The sequence below is a fragment of the Watersipora subatra genome, chromosome 10, assembly GCF_963576615.1.
Source record: "Watersipora subatra chromosome 10, tzWatSuba1.1, whole genome shotgun sequence".
In the NCBI taxonomy this organism is placed as follows: Eukaryota; Metazoa; Bryozoa; class Gymnolaemata; order Cheilostomatida; family Watersiporidae; genus Watersipora; species Watersipora subatra.
The window spans coordinates 24,424,937-24,450,779 of NC_088717.1; the positions used below are offsets into that span (position 1 = coordinate 24,424,937).

At 36.4% G+C, this 25,843-nt stretch overlaps 1 protein-coding gene across 1 annotated transcript in view; it reads right to left on the reverse strand.

Annotated features, from left to right (window-relative positions):
- Positions 1-512: 512 nt before the first annotated feature.
- LOC137405697 (leucine-rich repeat serine/threonine-protein kinase 1-like) overlaps positions 513-25,843 on the reverse strand; it is a 92,686-nt gene continuing 67,355 nt past the window's right edge. Inside the window, exons 35-46 of the mRNA XM_068092052.1 lie at positions 24,800-24,832; positions 23,320-23,412; positions 22,468-22,719; positions 21,117-21,276; positions 18,955-19,049; positions 17,981-18,106; positions 16,963-17,182; positions 15,365-15,498; positions 13,898-13,998; positions 5,428-5,640; positions 4,328-4,536; positions 513-1,424 (exon numbers count right to left, since the gene is read on the reverse strand). Coding sequence (XP_067948153.1) covers positions 1,015-1,424; positions 4,328-4,536; positions 5,428-5,640; positions 13,898-13,998; positions 15,365-15,498; positions 16,963-17,182; positions 17,981-18,106; positions 18,955-19,049; positions 21,117-21,276; positions 22,468-22,719; positions 23,320-23,412; positions 24,800-24,832 — 2,046 coding nt within the window. The 3' untranslated portion in view covers positions 513-1,014. The remainder of the gene's footprint in view (positions 1,425-4,327; positions 4,537-5,427; positions 5,641-13,897; positions 13,999-15,364; positions 15,499-16,962; positions 17,183-17,980; positions 18,107-18,954; positions 19,050-21,116; positions 21,277-22,467; positions 22,720-23,319; positions 23,413-24,799; positions 24,833-25,843) is intronic.

The window sequence follows — 25,843 nt, forward strand, 5'->3', positions numbered from 1 at the left end:
TGGCAGTTGCTGCATACTTGGTATTTCATCATTTCCGCGACTTCTTAGTCTAATGAGAGCGCTACGTGCAAACTATTCACCGATGTAAATGCAGATGGGTTTGTGATAGTGTGAACATTGTTATCACAGACGATCACCAAACTATTGTACGATTAACACCGACATAGTGAGAGGCAGCTTGTAGACTTGCTTCACGCTCACATGAATTTGATAAAAAAATATCAAAGATAAGCTATTACAAACCTTCAAAGCTTTAGAGCGCTGAAGTGACGATTCATCAAGTACAATTGGACTGATTAGTCCGAGTTTACTGGTCTCCGACTGTAACCCCATCCTTACAACTAGCTAGATTGTGCGATAAAGTAATCAGACGAGCCAAAGAAATACGACTGCTCAGCATGCAAATACTTGTGTAATAAATAACACAAGGCTTCACCTAGTGCCAACAATCCTCTATGCATTCTCTAACACTGAGATTTCTATGTCAAGTAAACCAAAATCAATTATTTGGAGTTGTCACACATTAAATATTTATACAGAATTAAAAACTTTTACAACAGTACATAAAAATATAGTTGATAGAGTAGAAATTTGTTCACAATGAAGTGGGTAGGTTACAGTTAGATATATCATCCATAGAGCAAACATTGCTGACCGTTGACATGATTATTGATTATCCTGTACAAATTTTACTCTACATCTAAAGATACATACGATACAAAGATTTCAAATAATGCGATATAAAAGCATGAACAAAAATACACAGATATTAAAAGAGTATAAGATTGAGGAGGTGCTAAAATTATGCCTTTAATAAATATCTAAGGATGAATGAAGGTCGTTAAACTAAACACAAGTCTAGCAGGTAATATTACCATAACAAATGCTTGCGTAGTAACTGTCTAAATAGCCTCATCATGATCATGTTTCAGAGGTCACTGCCGCAAGCTGTGACAATGAATGGTGACAAAATAATAATAAAAAAATATACATCAGAGGTAAAAATGACTGGAATTAAATGCTGTCGGAAGGATTTATGTACCAGGCAAGCATATGCAAGGGAGGACGACCTATGCAGGTCTCTCTGCCAGACTCTTTGCTAGCTATTGCATCCCTATAACCAACTCCAAGTGTCAAGAAGCGAGCGCAGCCTGGCAGACGTTGCACCGCATAGAGTGTACGATAACTCGCTATAGAATGAGGATTTAGACATGTGATGGGGTCTAGTGTTACTCCATCCAAAACGACGAGAAAGCCTGAGGTACTGGCCGCTATTATTTTGGAGCAATGATAGACGAGTGCCGTGAGTTGGGTGGAAGGAAATGAGATAGGGTCCTGCCCGGGATCTGAGGCAATAACAGCAGCTATATCACAGCTCGCTTCAATCGCTCGTTCCTTTGTATCCCACCGGTACACGCAAGAACCTGTTAAAAATAAATACTTATTTTTACTCCAACCCTTTAAATTGTCAAGCCAAAGCATTATATCATCATATAAGTCAAAAAGAACTATTTTATAACACAACCTGATCGACAAAATGATTCAATTAAAGATGCAAACATGAAACGATAAAAACTGTATTATCCTCGTATTGCAAACAAAATTGGCACCTCTTAAGCCAAGAAGCTAACATATTTTGCACCGAAAGCGGACATATGACTGAACCTTGGCAATGAACCAGTGTTCCTTAAACAATAACTGTCAAGTACAACTTTGATCGTATCTACTAGGTAAATCAGACACGCTGATTCCGATTTTGTACTCAAAATAAAGACTGGTCAACTAACCTTCAAAGCCATTTAGGCTTTTTAAAGCGTTTCAATATCCATCTCTAAAACAACATAAGCGACATAACAAGCTCCACCCATAAATATGTGATGAAACCTAGCTTTTTCAGGAAAGGAAGTTAGGGATGTTTAGTCGGATTTATAATAATAGAGATGGGCGTCTTAAAACCCATTATTAACTAAATCCAGCCTGTAAAATAATCTCAGTCTTTTATGAAAGGTATACCATACCCTACAGGATGAATTTATTCGCGGAGTTACGTTTCGCGAAAATTGTGATTTCATGCATATTCGTGGATTAATTTATTCGCGGCTGAAAACTGTCACTCTCTATGAAGAGTTAACTCTATTACGTCTAGCAATAGAGTTAACCCTACGCATGCGCGTATTGCGTGTTTCGTTTTCTATTTAGCTTACAACTACACGTACGGGTCGATCGTGTTTAGCTATAAATTTTTCGCTGCGTTCAGAGGTTTTTACGAATATTTATAGATTTGGAGGCCTTTGATGAATCAACAATTTGTAGTAAGTAATGTGTTTTTTTCAAAACCATTTACTAAATTAGTTGAATTTTACTTTGGTTCTTCGGTAAAACGCAGTACATATTTATTTTTTTCATCCCTACCGCTTCATTATTTGTTTTAGTGTGAGAGAGAGATTTTTTCATCATACACACAAGTACAATGACTGCAAGGGCGGTATAGTCATTCTTAGAAGATCACCAATCATTCAGGGAGGTCTGGAAATTGAGGTAGAAGTGACCGCAGCTACTTACGAGGAGAATATAAGTTTTTAAAAAAGGAACAAAAACGCCTTGACGAACACAAATCTCTGGCCAACCGGCAGAACTTTACAATAGTAAGCCACGAGGAGAGTTCTGATGATAACTTCCTTACCAGCCATGTAGTAGCAAGATAATCCCCTTTAACATCTACCCAAGACAGTGACAGAGCTGCATGCTATTACCAAAATAACTAGTCAGAGAGCACCATTACACGCTAGTATTCACTTATCAAGAGTACCAGTTTAATTTTGTTGCTCTGGACAACCGCCATATAGACTAAACTGTTTATATTTACTCCATCCATCGTTTGTAAAATTTTATTTGTATTTGAAATATTTTATTTGTACACTCAAGTTTGTAATAAATTATAATATATCTATACATGAAATGAAATATATAATTTAATCATGTTTGCTGCAGCGATATCAAGGAGTTGTTGTCGATGAAGGGGTCTACGTTGACTGGTTGCTTCTCTGCCAATATTCCTGCCTTGATGAATATTACTACTTGTCTCTAGTTTTTGTAATCAGAGTAGGTTGTTTCATTCTTAATCTGCAGTAAACACAAAAAAGAAAAAATATTAATAAGTGTTAAAGAAGTACAAAAACAATAGCTGAAGTATTTAATGAAAGCGATCAGTTTTTAAACAAAAGAATTAACTAATGCAGTTAATTATGGAAAAACGTATCTGCGCTGCATATCAAATACATACCACAATGTCCAGATCAGCATCATGATCGTCCTCAACTTCGGTATTAGAGATTGATGGAGCTGATTTCAATGTAAAAAAACTAGGAGAGATTTTTTGCTATGACGAAGCCATGCCGAATAACCTGTGAAAACCTTGAAAAATTTTGTAAAGTTTGATGCAATGGCAATAAAACTCGAAGCCCGGCGATGATTTTAAAGAAGTTTTGGAACTCAGCTACGTTTAGTACTTCTGCCTAGCAGCTATTTTTGCGATGACGCCATTCTGCATATCTTGTGACAACCTTGAATAATTTTGTAAAGAAATGTGATGCAATGGCAATGGTGTTAGCTCAAAGCCCAGGCAATGATTTTAAAAATGTTTTGGAACTCAACTACGTTTAGTATTTATATTAAAAACTAGCCTAGTGGCTAGTTTTTAATTTGATGCAGTAGTTATTCTCTCTTGTGATTAAAAATAGAACTAATTATTCACGGAACTTAATACTTCGCGGAATTGACCGTTCGCGAAATCGCGAATTTTTATAACCAACAAATATTTTCATCCTGTAGGGTATAAACTATTTAAAATTGCTCGTAGCTTGTTACATGATGTTTAAATAAGCTGAACGCAGAAAAAAATGAGCTCAAAAAAGCACAATTTTATCACAAGCTAGTGTTGTTATCGCGATTTTTTGAGCTAATTTTTAAATATGCATTGTTAAATAGCTACTTTATCTTTCAGAAAAGACTGAGATTATTTTTAAGACTGAATTTAAATAATAATGGATTTTAAAACACCCATCTCTATTATTCTAGAACGGTCTAAACATTCTTAACTTCCGTTCCTAAAAAGCTAGGTCACGTCATGTATTTATGGGCGGAGCTTGTTGTGCCGATAGTGTTGTTTTCGAGACCGATATTAAAATGCTGTAAAAAAGCCTTTATGATGGTTTCGAAAGTTAGTGCACCAATCTTTATTTTGAGTAAAAAATCAGAATCAGCGTGTTTAATTTACCTAGAAGATACGATAAAAGTTGTACGTGACAGTTATGGTTCAAGTACGTACCTGGGTAGACATTGCTCCAAGCGACTTGTCTGTTGTCGTCAGTGACAATGAATGCCGTGTCAACGTGCTGCTCGACTGGGCTGTAATGGTTGATGAGATGTGTATGACCTTGACCAGAAGACATCCAGCTGTCGACTGAGTCACAGCTGTCTCCGAGCTCAAGAATAGGCAGCACCTTTATGTATGCATCTCTTAAACCAATCCAGAGACTGCAAAACACAAAATAGTATTTACTCTATTATCATTGGCTCAGATGCCTCCGCAGATACTGTTACAACCGAATACAGAATCAAAGTATGTCCCATTGAAATGTTAATAAACTGCATTAGCTTGACAGACATGAATACCTCATGTGTCCTTGACCTTTTGTTGGTGATCTATTTCAAGACATTATGTAATTAAGAACAACCTATTATTATCGAAAAACCATATTTGTTTACAAAAATCATTACGATTAAAAAAGACTGAGAGAACACAATTCCGAACAACTACAATTACAGTTAAAAATGGACTTGAACAAAATTTTAGTAGATTTTACCAAAAGTATCGCTAGTTGACTATTATTTGCGATTGCTTTGGGCGTTTGAGATGATCTGAGTGCCAGGACGGTTAAAGATAAAAATCGACACAACTTGATCGTGGTTAAAATGCTCAGATCAGGCGAAAGTGTGATTATGATGTCTATAGTTGCGAATAGATCGACAAACTGGAGACGCAACTGCAACGCAATAGCCAACATTAACCTCAGCAACTAGTGATGTCATTTCGCACGTATCTTTCTTCTGAGCATTTTAACTGCGATTAAGTTTTGTCGATTTTAATCTTGAAACATCCTGACTGTCAGATCATCTCAAACATCAACAAACATACGCAAATGATAGGAAAATACCGATACTTTCTGATAAAAGCTACTTAAGTATTGTGCAAGTTCATCATTAAAAAAAACGATATGGATAAGCATTATTGAAAGACTCCGCTAGCAACTTTGAAACACACCAATTAATTGGTTCTTAGACATTGTAAAGACAACTCTACTTTCTATCGACCACGGACTGGGCTGAGCTGCATCTATAGAAGGAAGAAAGGTCAAGATTTCTCACCAGTCATTTATCTGTTGCATTGTACTCGAGAAATAGTCACTGACTTGACGCTGCCCGATTTTCTCAAAAGTGATGCTGTCATACTCGACGAGCAAACCCTTATGTAGCAGACAGTATACTCGACACGCTTCCCTCGCGTAAAAGAGCTGTCGGATACGCCCCGACTCCAGAGGAGATGCTGCCTGAAAAGTCTGTATTGGTCCGTCATTAGGCCTGCAAGAGAAAACGAGAATATTTTGCTAATTGCGCTAATAGACACGTGGAAAGACAAGAATTTTTGGCAAGATTTGACAAGATTCGGCAGCTCGACGCTGTCATACCTACATGTAGGTTAACCACCCAGCGACCCACGTTTCGGAATAATTGTGCTCATGGCTATTCTCTGTGCTTTATTGGCCCACCTAACAATCTCACACAGTACACAGGACTACGAGGGTCCTAGTTATATAATAATTATGAAATCATTAAACAAAAAATAGTTATACTGGAAATTTCAAAACGAAAATTATTTATTTATTTTTGTGTTATGTTCATTGCAAACAGCTGGTCATTAACAGATCACGAAACTAGATATGCCTGATTTAATCCCAAATTAGATCAGTGTTGTCATTGAATGGATTTGGTCCAGGTTTCCAGTATTTGAATGGATTCGGAATTGCCTCTCAATGAGAGACAACTCCGAATCCATTCAAAGCATGGAAACCCATTGAATGCGAGATAGCAATAGGTTCAGTAAGGCAGCAAGTGAGGCAGCAAGTATTCTGAACATCTGGAGTCAATGTGATAGAAATGTTAATAACCCAAAGTTCGGAAGAAATGATAAGAAACAAACATCGATGCTGGTTGATAACAGAGAGTATAAACTTCAGAGAGTATAAACTTCATCTGCAAAAACGGATTTGCGAAAACATTTCAACTTAAGATGACACACGGTGAGAGAGGAACTGACGAAATGATGCAAACTGAGAGGAAGAACATGAAGAACTCCTAACAACACGGCGTAGTTAAAAAGGCTAAACGTAAAAGCGGTGTAAACGCCTCGCATAGCAGCGAAGAAACTTACCTACCCAAACACACCAAACATTTCAATTTAAGTGATAAGGACTCCGTATGCCACACTAATGCATATGTAATATTTACAGCTAGATAAATGATAGACCAAAGGGGAACAGGCTGTAAATCTCGAGCTCGTCACAGCCACAATAACCCTGACTCATTTGCTGGGAGTTTCATCCTATACAATAGTTGGTCACAGAGTTTTTCACTGGGCGCACTACTTGCTGACTGAGTTAGAAAGAACAGACAGCAGAACAGCGGTTTAACATGGATGACAGATCGTGTTCATCGAAATGGCCGAGATATGCGCTGTACGGTTATTCTACCATTTCAGTGGTGAGTAGGTACCCAATCCAGTGCTGCGGATGCTATAGCACTTCTAGAGAAAACTTCATCGAATGTTAAGTGTATGGCTCAATGATAGCATGCTAACTTGGGATATAACACAGTTACTGGATATATATATACATGTATATATATATCTATATATATATAGTATAGATTTCAAAGTATCTGACTTTGTAGAAACATTCGAGTACATGTACTTTGGTATTCTAACTGATGTACAACGCAGTGTAAGTGAAGGAAATGACAACGATATTTTTTTCTAACGATTCTTCTGAGATTACGATATTTAATTATAAGTTTGGATATTATTCTTGATACTTATTGGTATTGTTAGCTATGACGTTTTGAAATGTAAACAAAAATGTGCATTGGTTTTCTATTATTACTGTATTACTATTACTAAGTTTGGATATTCTTTTTGATACTTCTTGATATTGTTAGCTATGACGTTTTTAAATGTAAACAAAATTGTTCATTGGTTTTCTATTATTACTGTATTACTATATTAATAATATTGGTTATTCTAATAATATCAGTGCATTTTACTTCTAATATTGCATTTCTCCTATTGCAGCGGGAGAGATATAAACATATAATCTTTTCCTTTCATTATTGCTGTTTGTCATGACCAAACACTTTTTTAAATAGATTTTCTAAAAATCTATATAAATATCACTTCTTGATATTGTTAGCTATGACGTTTTGAAATGTAAACAAAATTTTGCATTGGTTTTATACTATTACTATATTAATAATATTGGTTATTCTAATAATATCAGTGCGTTTTACTTCTAATATTAGCCAATATTGCATTTATCCTATTGCTGGGGGAGAGATATAAACATATAATCTTTTCCTTTCATTATTGCTGTTTGTTGTATATAATAACACCCACACTCAGTACATTATATTTACCATTGCAGTTATCCTATTGCACTGAAGTGCCATTTGACTGCTAATATTGCATTTCTCAACCATCAGTACCCTTTCTTTTTTCCAATATCACTTTGGTCGTGGGCTGTATGACAGTGGAATTTCTAGTACAGCATATAGCTGGAGGAGCCAGCCATGACTTAAGTTTTATTATATTAGAACTAGATGTTAATGAATCTACTGTAAATGTATGATCGTACAAGTTTCTAGAGCTATGACTATTATTAATTTAATATAAAACTTCTACGTGTAAATTGTTGAGTTCAGGATGTCGCGCTTCTATTCCTGAAAGTTTTGGTACACGATATTGTTTTTGTACTAAGATAACAGCTAGCGTGCAATCAAATATATGTTGTAGTTGGTAGGAGGAGCTGTGATTGGAGCTGCTGTTTATTGCTACAGAAACTTCCCCGACGCGCGTAACCTGTTTAACTATACATCTCAAGGTAGAGACAACTCATGTCCTTACATTTACTTTTGGCTAATCAATGCTGCCTTAAAATGCATTACAGATGGCTAAACTAACAATTTTAGACATTAATGCTTTTGATAATGCTTGCATCTCATTGGCTAATTTTATAAAAACTAACCTGCTTTTCCGTTGTTTCAAATGTTATTGGCGACCTCAAGCTCAGTATTATGATTATCACAATATATAAATAGATTTAGATCTATTTATATATTGTGATAATCATAATACTGAGCTTGTGGTATATATATATATATTAATATATACTAGCGGAATGTCCAATGTTGCACGGGTTTTAAAAATCAGTTTATAAATAATGCAAGGTAATGTAGTTGCCTGCCACTTGCCATTAGCCTGGCACAGTGCCAATTGCTAATTTGAGTAAGCTTACTAATAAGAGCTAACTGCTCAATCTCACGATTGAACAAGCTTAAAATTATGTTGCACCGTGATGGAGAGCAGTAGCATATTTTCACTCGCATATATCGATCAATGAGTCCATCAATCTCGCATAGCTAAATTATTAAGGCATTTGCCTGGTGGACGGGAGGTTCTGAGATCAAATCTTCTGCGATACGGATTCTTCATTCCAAGATTTTAACTATAACTGGACATACTGCACTACATAAGTACAGACACACAGACAAACTTTGAGATTTATATATATAATATATATAGATAAATCTCAAATATATATACAGTATGTTCATATATACTTGTGTGTATTTATGCATGTATATATTGTGATAATCCTAAGATCTCGTATGCTCATATCTCAAACTTGTCTCGCATCTCAAAATAAAACTTGCTCAAAATTTTGCTCGTGTCTTAAACATAGCTCAAAACTTAGTCATATGTTGGGGTGCTCGTATGTCGAGGTATGATTATATAGTTATACACGCGTACAGTATATATGTATATGGGTGCAGGTCGTGCATATATGTATATACGAGTATAAATGTATTTATGCGTACATCTACACGTGTACGCTTTAATTAAAACAACTATTTGTATATATGTAAATATAAACATAGTTGTTCAAGTGTAAACAATACTGGCTCAGAAAACTTTTTTGTTGTTGAAAAAACAACACAAATATTCAAATATACAACTTACTGCTGAGATAATGATATGAGAGACTAATGACAATCCTGGCATGTTACAGGTTCTTTGGTACCAGACTTTGACATGGTCATGTTTATGTTTGCCACAACCATAGTGATTGGAGTATGCATGATACTAACTTCTACCACTATGTCTCTATATGGAGCCTACCGTATGAACAGAACGTGCATCGCTGCCGTAAGTCACATGGCCTTAAAAATACCAACTGAAGGAAATTTAACTTTTTAGAACGGAATGTACCAAGAAGAGAATATGACACACTTACATGTATTTATAAGTTATCTTGCTTGCTATGTACCCTAGTGTTAGTTAAAGTCAATTGAGTCCATCAGACTTTCCCACCTTTATATTTAGCAACATTACGTAAACTATTTGCTAATGGAAGACGACTAAAAATAAATCAAGTGTAGGTGTAGCAGTCTAACGCAGCGGTTCATAACCTTATTGAACGTGCGAAATGAATGTATTCCGTTACAGACACTAGCATCAACTGGTACGGGAGTTAGCGATCAAGTGTGGTCAGTGATTACCAGGTCAACGAGTGCATTATACTATTCAGTAAATATGTACAAAGACAGTACAACGGCAGTAAAAATCTCTCGACGTCAATAAAAAGACTAGTGATAATTTGCGATAAGATGATAAACTCAAGAATAAACAGTAACAAAAAATGTTATTACTAATATGATACATAATCGTGATTATAACTTTCTACACCAGCTGTCGTCTGTAACATAAATAAACATAAACTAACATAAACATCAATAATGACGACGAGTCTATGAATATCGGTAAATAACGTGCGGTGCGTATAGTCCAAGTTACTTGAGCGTTTTCGGCTGCTTTAATTTATAATTTTTGGACGCGCTGCGTACAAGTGTAATTTATTTGAGCGTTTGCTATAACGGTCTCTACAGCGCTCATCTACTCTTCCATCCTGCGGTTCTACATCAGGCGTACTGAGCCGCCACCAGTTTCATATGCGCCTTTACTGAAACCTTCGTCATCAAAAAATGAAATGATTTTTTTACATTCAAGACATGGTTTACTGGTGCAAAAAAAGAACTGCGCATTAACATCGCTGCTTTGAAAGAACAAACCCAATACAATGCATAAGCCCACAATAAATTACAATCTTTTCATAAAAAAGGGCCTTGCATATCATTGTCTCTTCTGCTGTTGCCTTTGCTACCATAATAATAGCCAGAAATGAGAAATGCAATCTTCTTCTCATGGTTATTTTGGTTGCAACTTCAATTCAATACAGCTGGTGATTATCACAACTGTTTATATATAACAGTGTTGCTGTGAGTTTAACGAAAACACTCATAGACTTATTTAACATGTAACCATTGGAGGCTTACACAAATACGTGGGTAAAGACCGGTTGCCTACTAGATGTACACAAACAGATATGACTAAACATGCAGTTCCTACTATGCCTTCATGTATGCTCTTTTGTAGTACCTGACATTTCTTATCTTTGGATTTCTCCTGACCGTCGCCGTTGGTCTCGTTGTACTCATATACGAACCACAGGTGAATATGTACTTACAATCTTACATTCCTTAAAGATGAATTTATACAAAATTGTACAAAACTTTATCAGAAAGTACCAGCATTTTTCTACTATTTGAGATTGTTTTAGATGTTTGAGGTGATCTGACTGCCAGCATGTTTCAAGATTAAAACTTGATCACGATTACAACAGACGAGAAAAAAAAAGAAATGCGTGTAAAAATGACGTCACCAGCTGTTATCGTTGCTATTGAGTTGAAGATGCAGTGTTACATGCATCTATTCTGTCAGTCTCTTTGCAACTACAGACATCATCACACTTTCATTTCATTTGAGTGTTTTAAGCAAGATCAAGTGTTGTCGATTTTAATCTTGAAACATCCCTGCAGTCAGAGTAGCTCAATCCTCAAAAACAATCGCAAATGATAAAAAAATACCGATTCTGATAAAATCTACTGAAATCTTGTGTTAGCTCATCTTAAAGGTGTATACAGAGGGAACTAAGTTAGTATATTTGCTGCAGAGAGTTTCCTATTACAATATATAGCATACAGTCGTTAGTTACCATAGTTACAGCTTGTCATAGAGTATTACGTTACATTGTAGTTTACTATAAACAAAGTGAAACTAAGGTGTATTATCGTAACTTTCTGATCTACACAGTAAAACAAGCGAAACACTCTTACCATATATCCCGCATATAAAATGATTTTAGAAGTATAGGATTTCAGGGCTGTTTTCAGGGTCAGCCTATATACGGGGATATACGGTAACAGTAAGTTTGAACTTTACTAATGATGGTTAGCCAGAGCACTTCAGCAAAATACCTACAATAGTGAAATAAAACTTTACATGCTAGGCTTAGATCTGATCAAACTCACTTTTAAATTTTTAAACAAAGGCTAGTTTTAAACTTATACAGCTGTGTCTCCTTTTGTCAATTAAAGGCTCTAAATGACAAGAATGAATAAAATAGGAACTATAATGCAGTGATTGACAAATTGTAAGGCTGTGAGATGATATCCAGTGTTAAGCACTGCACATCAAATGGATGTTTCATAGTGGGTCATTTCCTTTCTCATTGAGTTTTACTAAAACCCACACCTGATGATTAGCTTTGCAAGTGCTCACAAATATAAAAAATATAATAGTTTATGTATTATTTTACTAAATATCCTCAACATAAATGGAATGAACTGTAACTTGAAAAAGATTAACAATTACCTAACACGATAAATTATAGCGCTCTGAACTGACACATTGTGTTACCTTGAACTGACACATTTGCTAGCAATGCTGACCTGCCGTGTGTCTCAAAGGAATGTATATGATCTAGAAGACTAAAGAGTTAACTAATATTGAGTTGTAGTTCATCGCTGACATCACCAACAACTCTCCAAACAAAACCGAAGATAGAATACAGCTCGTGGAATTTACAAAGATGTTTATGGTCGTCAGCCTTTCGCTGGCTGGTTTTCAAGTAAGTGTCACACCAGCCTAAGTTGGATACACGATGTAAGTGTCACACCAGCCTAAGTTGGATGTGATGTACATGTAAGTGCCATGCAATTTAAGTTTGATATGTGATGTAAGTGGGACACCGGCGTAAGATAGATATGTTATGTAAGGGTCAAAATATCGTAAGTTGGAAGATAGAGATGAGATGATTAACGCAGGAAAGATGAGAATAATGCGGGTGTTAAAAAAAATAAAGGTCAATAAAGTGGTACGTGATATAAAAAGAGAAATAGAATGGTAGAGCACCAAGCCTGATGACATAATTATTGTTTGTGAAGCCAATTCCTTGGAAAAACGTCAGCAGCTTGTTATCAATGACTCCTGTTGACACGAACATATCGAGATATGCCAGTAAAAATAAAACCAATGCGTCTGTGATTGGATGAAATGGTGGAATCCAGCAAACAATCTCGATTTCATTTTAGTCGTTTCCAGTACAAACTAGTTTTGAACAACGAAAACAATAGGGCTTTACACAGACAGCTAGTTATTTTGAAGAAAGATATTCTCCCTTGCAACACATATATGAAGGACACTGGTGTGAGCTGACAGAGGTCATAAACCTTTCATACAATTCTTAACTCTGCCATTAAATCTGTTGAGACCAAATTTTCCTATACTTCAAAATCATAACACAAACCCGAAGTGTTTTTTGGTTCGCTGCGTTTATTGATAATGCGTAACATTTTTTTCCAAAAACGAATACAGTAATACAAATAGCTGCACAAACAAATTATTGCTATCACCAATGGTTGATAATCAATATTCGATAATAAATATCCTGATGATACTTTAATAACATCACTGGAAAATCCAGCATGAAAATCATATCCTTCGCACAATAAAGGCTAATTCTGATTAGCCAATCTATATATCAGTGTGACCCATTAGTCGTTAACATTGACCCATCAGCGTAGTTTGGTAGCATCGGTAGGTCTAGTGACAGCAAATGTCTACACTAGGCTTATGTTATACATTTCATAGGCGTGTAGCCAGGGGTTTAGAGATTTAACCAAATGTAGCGGAGAGGAGTAAAGGGGGAGGAAGAGAAGTACGGAGAGAAATATCAAGAGAAAAGCCTAAATGATCCCATTGCTACTGCATTGATGAGAATCAATATTGTTGCAGATGCTAGGAGTTGTGTTCTCCTGTTGCCTGCAGAAAGCCATCGAAGACATAAGAAAAGAATAAAGGAACCAGCTCGGATTCTTCATGAGAAACAAGAAGTGATCAAACACTCTGCATAAATTTAGCTATAAAGAGTATTTTTCTTGAACTGTGCACAACCCAATATTATTAATATATAATGTTATGCGTGTGAATTAACACTGCAATAAGCACTTGATGTGATGATCTTTAAAGTTTTTAAATTTCAAAATATATTCTCTTACTAAGACTACCATTGTAACTCAAGCACACAATCATAGATGTGAGCTTACATACATGGACATCGAAACATTAATGGAGTACTAAATATATCTGCAGAGCAATGCATTTACTTACATGATAACATAAATAGTTCCTTCCGTGTCGGCCAGCCAGCATGAAGACTCGACAGCGCAGCAGGCTACTAAAAGAGAAGTGTCTGGAACCAGCTCAACCATCTGTAACATAATATCATTGAATAAGTTCCCACAGGTATCTGTATAATATTATGAACATTGAACAGTTGGTTGGCCTAAGAGTAAACATGCGTATAGATGCAGCTGTAAGGACAGTTCAATGGTGAAAGCAAATGTACACGCAGCCATCATAAAAATCAATAATACAAATGAGCACATATGTGCAGAGATATGAACCTGCAGGTACTTGATGCAGGTATACACAGTGTTGCTATGACGCATGACACACTGAGCAGCCAGGCTGCAGTGAGTCACATATATGACATTTGACATCGTGGCAGGCTGCTAGGGTAAGGAACACTACATAATGCTGAAATTACTTGAAGCTATCTATAACTAGTTACTAGTTGGCAGCATATTGATTTAAAAATATCAGGAAGGGTTTGTGAGTAATCCCTTGATGAATGAGTATGATGCCTGCTTAGCTTACTGCAAGCAGAAACTAAACGTTTTTAAGAGCCAGTGTTGTACAAACAATGTCTCTGTGATCTTGACTAGACATATCTGAGTCAAGTAGCCACAAAACCTCGAAGCTTGGAGACATGTCCAGTTGCAGAAAGAAATTTAAGGGTGGTTGTCATTCTTGTCACCACCAGTGACTATTTTTATGGGAATTGAATTCCAACCTTTTGTTTGCAGGTCAGGAATTCTAGATTAAAAGTAAATTTCGTTAATTAACCAATTAACAGTTAATTAACCAATTAACAGTTAATTAACCAATTAACAGTTAATTAACCAATTAACAGTTAATTAACCAAGCTTTACAACAGTTAATTAACCAATTAACAGTTAAATAACCAATTAACAGTTAATTAACCAATTAACTGTTAATTAACCAATTAACTGTTAATTAACCAATTAACTGTTAATCAACCAATTAACTGTTAATCAACCAATTAACAGTTAATCAACCAATTAACAGTTAATTAACCAATTAACAGTTAATTAACCAAGCTTTACAACAGTTAATTAACCAATTAACTGTTAATTAACCAATTAACTGTTAATCAACCAATTAACTGTTAATCAACCAATTAACTGTTAATTAACTAATTAACTTTTAATTAACCAATTAACAGTTAATTAACCAATTAACTGTTAGTCAATTAACTGTTAATAAATTAGATAAAAACCTGTTGATTAAAAGTAAAATTCTGTACAAAACCTTTTTTATTACTTGTGCAACACCGGACATTCACCTAATATTCAATAAACCTCAGCTTCTCTCTCGCCTCATTACAACCCAATCTATGAAATAGCTTGTAGCTATATCTATGAAAACTAAAGGACGGCTCTATGCTCTTGCAGATGACTATAATAGTCAGCGATGGATTTACTAAACACTTACCTCGCTGGAGAGGAATTGGCCATTACTACCATAGACAAGTTTGTTAAGGCTACCCTGCCATCTTGTGCCTGCCCGCACACCTCCGGCTACATACACATCGTATCCCATCTTTGCCTTCTGTTCAAAGCTCACCTCTAAAGAATTTAACGATATCAACATGGCTAGACAACTGAACATGGAACATGAATTACATGTATATGAGATATTCTTTACAAGCTTAACTACGAGGGGGCCTCCTATTAGAGCATCATTAGAACTAATGTATCAGAACAACTCATACTGTTAATGTCAAGGACATACAGTACATGTCACATATAGCTAGAGTCAGAGAAAAGGCGTGTACCATAACAGGAATTTGTGCCAAAGAGTGCTAAACATAATACCACAGAGTCTTGTCCAGAATCAACACATTTAGCTCAAAGTCTAAGTTATTTGTGAGCATTTGAATGAGATGACCTACGATTTGTACAGCTACATGATTATAATAAGATAGACAACGAAAACCTTAGACATCAGTTACAAGTATGAGGAGTCTTAGTGCATACATAAGGAAGCTGACACGTAATGAAGGTGCTTGAAGATGTGGCATAATTGGATACACTCTGAGCTGTTACTCAGTCACTCATAAGGATATTTAAAGTTTGCAAACACAGCTAAACAGATTTTATCACGACTGTCGAGATTTTACAAAACATCTGTGTTATGTATCTTGTGTATCTCACATTCAAAGTTCTCAGCGCCTGAGAGACAATTTACAGAGTAAAAGAAAATTTCCCCCGTGTAAATAAAACATGTAGAAGGTATCTAATTAGACCCTTTGTGCATGCCTAACTTCCAACATTAACAACTACGCTGTGTCGAGGGTTCGTAAAAACACTTGCGTTCACTAATGCTCCTATTTGAGCACAAAATGACTAAGCATTTTAACATTGTATATACATTTTATATTGCATATACATGTACATTGAACACGCGTGTATACAATATTGCATGTATACAATATTGTATATATATTACAATACTAGCGGAATGCCCAGAGTTGCACAGGTATTAAAACAGTTTACAAACAGTGGCAGGCAATGTAGTTGCTATCGGCTAATTTGAGCAAGCTAGTATACTTATTGCTAAGCTTACTGATAAGAGCCGTGAGAGCAAGCTTTAGTGATGCTGTATTTTATGCTATGGATAATGACATTCTGCGCAGCTTAATGGGTTAGCTTGTCATCTTGTGAATGGGAGGTTCCGAGATCAAATCCTCTGTGTTACAAATTTTCCATTGCTAAATTTTAAACGCTATAACTGGACAAACTGGGTGCGCAAAAAGTAAAAAAAAAACAAATGCTAAGATTTATATATATAGATTACAGCCATCTCTCAACATACTAAAGATATTTTAACAGGAGCATTTAACACAATTAAGCGTGTTGGTGTAGTACATTATGTACATTCGACAAGAGTCAATAAATGATGATTTTGCCTTTCTCACTCTCTTCGTTATGCAACTTTAATGTAAACCAAATAGCCTTCATTCAATTGAAAAAGAAGTCTACAACTTAAGACCTAAATGTAAACCTGGAAAATTTGGCATGTTCACCCACCCATCACCGAAGCTTTCATGTCGATTGGGACAGACTTCTCAACAGCGCAGCTGCACGTCACACTGTCTATGTTAGCTTTGGCCTTCACTACCTCCTGCAGCTGAGAGAAATGCGGGTGGGAAACAATGGTGAGAATTCTATCAGCGGATGGTCGAACGTTGGGGTCCTGATCCCAGCACAAGCTCATCAAGTCAAGCATGTCTGAAGGGAAGATAACTTCCTGCAGCAAAAAAAAATTAACGTCTGTAAGTCAGCAGTCATCAGCTGTGAGACAGACCTGCAGTGCGGAGTAGACTGATAACAAAAAGGCAGCAGAAAACAGCTTGAATAAGTTGACCGCTGATCACTGTAACTGGCATAAGAAGTGGAAATGATTAAAAAGAAGAGAAAGGTTGTCAATCCATCGTTTTTTTTGACGTCATCATCTGTTTTGCACATGCGCTCGTCCACGAAAAAGCCGCCATCTTTGTAGAAAACGATCGTCATTTTCTTGATTAAAAGTATTTTTCGGTGTTGTTTTGACACTAAAATAAAAAATTTGCAAACAAAAGCATTGTTTGCAATAATTAATTGCAGAAGCTTTGTGTTTTTAACGATATAAGTTGTCCATAAGTATGGCAGACAACGATAGAATGACGTCACGAAAAAACGAAGAATACAAACCAAGAAGATTACACTTACTGTATAATCATTAAATTAAGAAGTTAGGTCTAGTCCTTTTTCTTTTCGAGGAGTCAAAAGGGTGAGTTTGGGAAGATCTTGGATTAGGCTATTTACATGTATTTTACTGTTCATATAGCGTAAATTCCCCATAATGTAAACATTCTCATAATGGATTAGTTACGTTGTAGGAGAGATCTGGTCAGTAGCAGAAGCATGAAACATACATAAACACAAACAACCAAGTTACAGTTTTTGGGTAAAAGTTTACCTCTGAACTAATCTAATGAGTATTAAACTATTCAATTCTCCAGTCGTTAACCCAATTCTATACATGCTACCTCTGGTCCGTACTTACAGAGTTTGAAATAGCTGGTCGCTTGCCAGCGATCACGTAGCTGTTGATGTTGCCCTCGCCGTTATGAAAGGGCCTCTTCAGTGTGATAAGTTCGTACAGGAAGCTTCCAAATGAGTAGCAGTCGACCTTTTAATTAGAAATAACCCTACATGAGAATGCTAGTCACTTGAACCTTGTCTCAGACCAAAAAGATTGATCGTTCACAATACTGATCTTTGTACATTGCAAATTAACGATAGCTGTCAACATGTCTATAACATTTTAGAGGATCATTCCTTTTAATCTAATCTATGATGTCACATCCTGTGCATTGATGAGCATTAGAGTAGTAACTGTATCAGTCATCTGAACATTGGGTCAAGGCAGGAAACAACATAGATGAGTCAGCCTCGTGAGTCTTAAAATCGTCTGCCATATTTATCACTTTGCGATAAAATCTTGAAACACAATTAGGCTGGTCTTTCAGGGTTGTCTGTTTGTCCTGGACCAACATTTCTTTTTCGACAGAATCAACATTTCAAATTGTATAAATCTAATTATAGCCATCGAATTCCAGTCGATCTTTGCTAGCACTACGATGGTTCAAGACCATATTTTTTTGAATTGAAATCATATCATGGACAGTGATACTTAATGTTCACTATCATGCCACATAATCTATCAGTGACTTTATAATTTACCCCCAACCCATTGATACCTCTACGTTTACTGCCAATTCATTGAAATGCCTGTTTGTTAACCAAAATTTATCGATAACGCCATATTTATCCACAATCCACTGCCAACTCTGCATGTTACTCACAAACCATTCATAACCCTAGATTTACCCACAATCCATTGCCAACCTTAATCTTTATCCATAATCCACTGTTAACTTTATATCTGCCAAGAGATAAATGGTCATTCTAAAATCTATCAACAATTATTTAATAGTTTATCACGAATTCAAAGTTGACGAATCAAGTAGCACCTACTTTTTCCGTGTATTCTTCTTTCCCTTGAAATTCTATGATCTCTGGTGCCATATAGCCTGGAGTACCCCAGTTACCCTTGGCTGTATAGTTGGAGACTGCAATACCAAATAGCGTATATATTAACCACTTTTAGATGCATCAGCCACTCTCAACTCTAGCCTTAGCACTGCTACAAACAGTTTCTACTTTCAAACCTGTTCACATTGCAGGAACACATGCTATGATAACTTAATCACCAAAACCAATGTATAGAAAGATTCCAAGTCATGACTTGGGAGGTAACTAACATAGAGATAACCGCTACTGAAAGGCAGACACAAACAAATGTGTCTGGTCAGCTGGAGGCAAAAGGAGGTGGCAGCATAACATACTCTAAACTTTCACAGGGCTTTTTGGGCAGCTCAAAAATGAGCGTGCAAATGAGGAAAAGCTTTCTTTGTTCCCACACTTCTATTACACTAAATGAGTTGTGTGCACTTGCGAAGTTTATACCAGGAGCTTGTCAAAGTGATTGGTCTTTTGTTTTCACCAACTTCCTTTCAAGCGCTCACAACAATCTAATAAAAGTGATAATTATTGTCTTTTATCTTATACTAGATGAACGCCCGGCATTGCTTGAATTCCTTTCATTTTCATCGACTGCTACAGTACTTTTACAACAACAATCCATGAATATGTTCATTAAGGGCAAATCTCCTTAATTCATTCAAAAGAGCACTCTTGAATTCCTAATAAAATAGACCGTGGCATATTTACAGTATATAGATACTAAAGTTTTAAGAATGCCAATTGAGCCCAGCATTTCTTAAATGGGCCCAGTTTTTTACATTAAACAAGTCGTTGGTAACACGTGGAGCTCTGGCAGTCGAGTTATCTAACTTTTCCCTCCTGCAAGACAATTTTAATGTCACGGAACACCGCTTTTACTATAGTAAAGATTATTCTGCAATTTTAAGAGTCCATGAATTAGTCAATTTGGGACAGCGTAGGCCTACCAAAGTGTCACGAGTTCAAGACCCGTACAAGGCCAATTTTTTTATAAGGCACTTTAATGGCTACTTTGATCATTTCTTCAGTGTGACAGTTTCAAGCGAGATCAGTTTTATAAGTATGCATATAAGTATGCTGATAGATTACCGATAGAAAGGATAGTGTCTAATGTAAGCTGCACATTTTTGTAGCAAAAGAAGACGATTTCTATTTGATCTAAACTACAATCACCATTGCTTGCTAAATCTATCGTTTTGCCTAAACGAAGAAGCGTTGCAGATTGTGCCTATGCCAGTTTGTCTACGAAAAGCGAATCCAAAATGGAGAAACTACTTTGAGACGGAGTAAAGTTAGGAAGACTATAAATGGAAGATCTAGTAATATCTTGCAGCATGCCATATGTATTGTTGTTACACAAACCAGGCAGCCTCAATTACCTCATAAACTAAGGGGCGGTGAAGCAAACCCCTCAAACTCTCCCACACGGAGCAGGCAACTTGTAGGGCGCCTGCTATGAGACCAGATCATGGCCGACTTGTGAAGCATTTAAAAATATTCCCCCAGCCGAGTGGTCTATGTCACAAGGTAATATGTAGAAGGCATCACAGTTCATAATGTTTTTAAAACTCATTTGGATGCCACTCGGATAAGAAACAAGATGGGTATGACTAAATTCTAGCCTTTGGACAGTATAACCTGCCATGCTCAATGCATAGCAACCACTTGACAACCAACCAAACATAACTATATATTGAGCCCCAAGATGCTTTGAAGAGACAGAAGTGAGAGAGCACAATTACTGAGATAATGATATGAAAGACTAAGGACAACCCTGGTATTTTACAGGCTCCTTGGTACCAGACTTTGACATGGTCATGTTCATGTTTGCCACAACCATAGTAATTGGAGTGTGTATGATACTAACTTCTACCACAATGTCTCGATACGGAGCCTACCGTATGAACAGGACGTGATGAGCATGATTAACATAAAAAAGTAGCAAAATCTTTACGGACAATCTCGTGCTGACCTCAAGGCATTTAATTACACCGCAACAGAACCAACTCAACCATTTATATATGACACAAAGGCAAGGTAAGCAAGGTCACCAACCAAAGAAAATACTTGCTCATCGTTTGATCGAATGCAATCATGCATTGCATTATGCTCACCAGCTCTGCTGACACCGAAGTCAGCGAGTCTCACTTCCACCGAATGACTCATCTGTTTGCTACGCACGGTAGGCATTGCCCATACAAGGACATTTTCTCCCTTGAGATCTCGGTAGATTAGCTTAGGTTCATTGTGTAGGTAGGAAAGGGCTGAAGCTACCTGCAGATATATATTCACAGCGTAATGACAGCTGCAGTGGTCAGGCTCTAGCTATGCTTATGACAATTGTTCTGCGATTAGAGTGGATGTCTCCCTGGGAAAGAAGCATGAAAGTTGAATAGGAATTACATAAACAGCTCATAACAGCCAATAATGACCATGTTTCTACCACACGAATTCGGAGTGACGCGTTTTGATGTTTCGATGTACAATCACATGTTGCGGATTAACGCAGGGGCCTTATTAGAAAAATAAGGAATTCTATGACAGAGTTTATAGCGGTGCATTCAGAACTGCTCAAATCAAAATAAAAACGACTAAAGCGTGGAAAATATTTTTGCTACAGTAGGTTTATGATAGCGTGCGGAGCATTTTTCCTGTTTCCATTATTCGCAAGCATGAAACATTTGGTAAAAATCTTTTCGTAACAAAACTCCCTTTACGTGTAGGTTTTCACCATTGCCATATTGCGAATGGACGAAAACTTGGGAACTAACCGGGTCATAGTAACATAGCGACTATCGGTAGATAAGCAGTCACTGGACTAGCAAATCAAGTGATGACAGTCAATTAGACAGGTGGAAACAATTATATGATACTGCGTGACAGCCGAAAAGAGTATACATCATTATATTCTCTCTTTTTACAATACATAAACTTAAGGGTGAACTTGACAAAATGTAAGTAGATTTTATCATAAAGTATCGGTATTTTTCTATTATTGGTGATTGTTTTTTATGTTTAAGATGTTCTGACTGCCAGGATGTTTTAAGATTAAAATTGACAAAACTTGATAGCAGTTAAAATGCTCATTTATGGGTGAAGCAAAACCTGGCCTGTTTTTTGGCAAAATGATAGCCCTCTATCCTACATTTTTGAGGCAAAATCTTTGGGTGATCTGTTTACTCTGCGATACAAGATCAATGTTTTTATATAGATACTAAGGTGAGCAAAGACTACAAAGATTACAAAGACTTTCCGTAGGAAAAGTGTTACGGTATGCCATATATTTGAAGTCATGAATGATAATGCTGATCAACATTCTACCGTAATGCAACCTTTCCAGTTTGAGTCAAGTTAAACTGCGTCTGTTGGGAGGACTGACTCTACCTGACCTCATTGCTGGCTGACATACCTGCATAGCCACTTGCTAGATGACATACCTACATAGCAACTTGCTGGCTGACATACCTGCATAGCCACTTGCTGGATGACAGCGAAAGGGAGTTTGACAGAAGCTCTAGCATAGTCATCAATGGTATCCTGAAGACTGCCAAATGGAGCTCTTTCTAAAATGATGGAAAGTGGCTCCAGCAACACTCCTACCAAAGGCACGATGTTGGAATGCTGTATTAGATTGAGAATGTTGATTTCCTGTCTGGCATTACAGTAAGCGGCAAACACGTTGCGCTCTGTTTGGTCCGCCCACTTCCTTGCAGCTTGCTACATAAATTAAAGATTGAATAGCAACAAATAGCCATGCCTTTAAAATAATAAACAGAAAATAGATAATATAAAATATTTAATTTTACAATTCAGTTCTGTTTCATATCATGGCACTCAAATTGAACACATCCTTAATTATAATATCCCGATTAGAACGCAACAAAATCGTCAACTTGTACAATAAAAGCAATTGAAATATATAATTCACTTTCAATGTACAATGTACACACTATAGAATATATGAAACATCATTGAGAAACAACTTACAATCACAATTTTAGTATTGCTCGTAGCATACCCAATAGCTAGCCTACACACTACTCCCGCACATTTGTCCCAAGGCGAGATGGTTCAGACCACACGGGTGTAGTACGTACATTAGTACCCGAGTACCTAAGTGCCCAATTACTTAAGTACTCAAGTACTTGGGTACTTAAGTACATAAGTACTTAACTATAAGTACAAGTAAATAATTATTCAAGTACTTAGGCGCATAAGTATCCAAATACATACGTAGGTGCCCGAGTACATAAGTACTTCAGTACTTAAGTATCCCAGACTAGAATAAATCTTAAATACAATGACCAATCTGCCAACCTCGAATTGTCTCTGAAGGCTGTCGCTGCCCTCTGGCCCTGGATCCCACGGTTGCAACGTCTTCACAGCCACTACATTTCTCTTGTAGTAGCTCTATAAAAAACAATTTATGACCAGATTAGATCTCAAAACCGTTACATCTCCAGCATACTTAGCAGCAACCCTAGCCCTCCATGCACTATGCAATACTAGACTGGGAACACTTTATTAAACATCAGGGGCACCACAATGCTGATATCTGTGCTGAACTAAAAGTACTTATCTGTAATGGTATTGGTTAGCCCATGCTAAAATTCATCTGAAACTTTAGATACCAAATGAGTTGTGTTCTGATCTTACTAAACTTTTGTAGAGCAAATTTGCTGATAAATTTCATGAAATTCTAGTCAAACAATGTGTCGCTGTTCTTATTTACAGCGATGAAAACTACTACAACCACAAACTAGAAATACGGTGAAATACTTCTACGCTCCAGCAATAAAAAGTAAAGTTTATACTTTACTTTTCCGAAGTGCTAATGAATATGTCGATGTATCATTTATATTTTATGTAATCAAAGAAAAAATAAACATCGATGAATCTGTATTGAGATCAGACTAATTTTCAATGAAGATCAGTAGATTGAATTGGTATCGTATCTGCATTGGATTATAATTGGATTAGATTATAATTAGATTGGATTAAATTGTAAATTGGGACAGCCTAGTAAACTGCTATCATAATTTGAGTCGGACCATCCCTAGTAATATTGGATTATAATTTGGATCAGGGTATCCCTAATAATATTGAATTATAATTTGGATCGAGGCATCCCTAATAATATTGAATTATAATTTGGATCAGGGTATCCCTAATAATATTGACTTGTAATTTGGATCAGGGCATCCCTAGTAAAAACAGACAAACAATAATATTTAGTCTAGTAGTAGACAACTACTGGTATACTCCACAACAAATGAGGCACGACTAGCGTGGCTTTAATCTAATAATAAAAAACTAATAATCTTTAAAACTGATTATGAGCCTCATTATAAATTCCGACGCCAAGCAGGCACAGTTTACTCAAGCTGAAGCAATGGAAATAGCTGTGGGAGGGAAGGTTAACAGCATGCGTCTTGGAATGCAAACGCAAGCCAAACCTAAGCTGAAAAGAAATTTTGCATGCAGAGCTAATAACTAAAACACATTTGCAACATGAAATAAAAAATATGGCTATCACGATGCATGCAGCTTCTTGACAGCTGTTTTAGATGTTTACTTTAACGCACTCCACCTCCCTCTTTCACTGACAAAATTGCTGCCAAGTTAATGATTTGAAACACAAATATAACAGCAGGCAAGATTCTGTAGAAAAAACCTGACTAAAACCTAGTCTAACTATGAGAGTCGCGATAGACCGCGTAGGGATATCTTGTGCTATGGTAAAGCTGTTATCCCTTGTAAAGCCAGCAGTGACCCCAATTCTCTGCACACTAAATACCTGATATGACTGTATGACTGATTCCACAGTGCTCTGTAACATGGATTGTATGCTATATATTGGAGGCTTATAGCGGAGCAGTGTGCAATGGATGATTATACGCTGATATAGGTTATAACATTTGAAGAAACCCTTTCCAATCAGAAGATAAGGAACCCAAATAGAGGAGAGACTAGTTGTAGAGAAAACCTTAACAGTTGTTTTATCTATTTTTAATTTAGTTGTCCTGCACAAAACCTTTTCCTCATGATATGAAGTTTGCAAGTTACAGTTGTTTGACAAAGTTAGAAAACCTTTACAGTTGTTTTTATTTTCTCTCTTAATGTATTTAAATTACAAAAAACTTCTCTCATCTGTAGTTTGAAAGTTAGAATGGCAAATGTTGTTATATGTTAAATACAAATCAATTTTTTGTCCGAAGACTTTTTTATTAGCCGGGCATCGCCGGGTAATACAGCTAGTCAGAAGAACGCACGAAAAGAAAGACTAGAAGCGAGAATAATGAAAAAAGCACATATTTATGTTATTGTGTCTGCCTGTTAGTTAGCGTGAACACTTTGCGTTTTCACAGTTTCTGCCCGATTTCATCCAAACTTCACATGAACACACTCCGTGCTTACCCCAGTTTGCTAAAACTATTCGGTTTCAAACCTCTGTCTGGGGCCTGATGAGCAGGCTCTTAAACACCAATCTACAGGCTTCTGATTTAAAATTAAAGAAATCTCGAGCATAGCTATGGCTACCACTAGTAAACTATAAAAAGTAAAAAAGGAGCATAACACAAAACATCGTATAAGCAAAACTAATATTCAACTCAATTTGCGAAAAGGGATAAAAATGAAAAAAAAGAGAAATCGAAGACCAAGCGAAGAAATTTGAAATAAGATATATCAAGACATGTAGAGGAGACAACTTGAAAAAAAACAATAGAACTAAAAAATGTGAACTAGATAATACAAATGATGAATGCAACAGAGAAAATCTGGCAATGGAAGTATCATGAATATTAGAAAGAAACGTGAAGAGAGCAAAGCGATGAGCTGA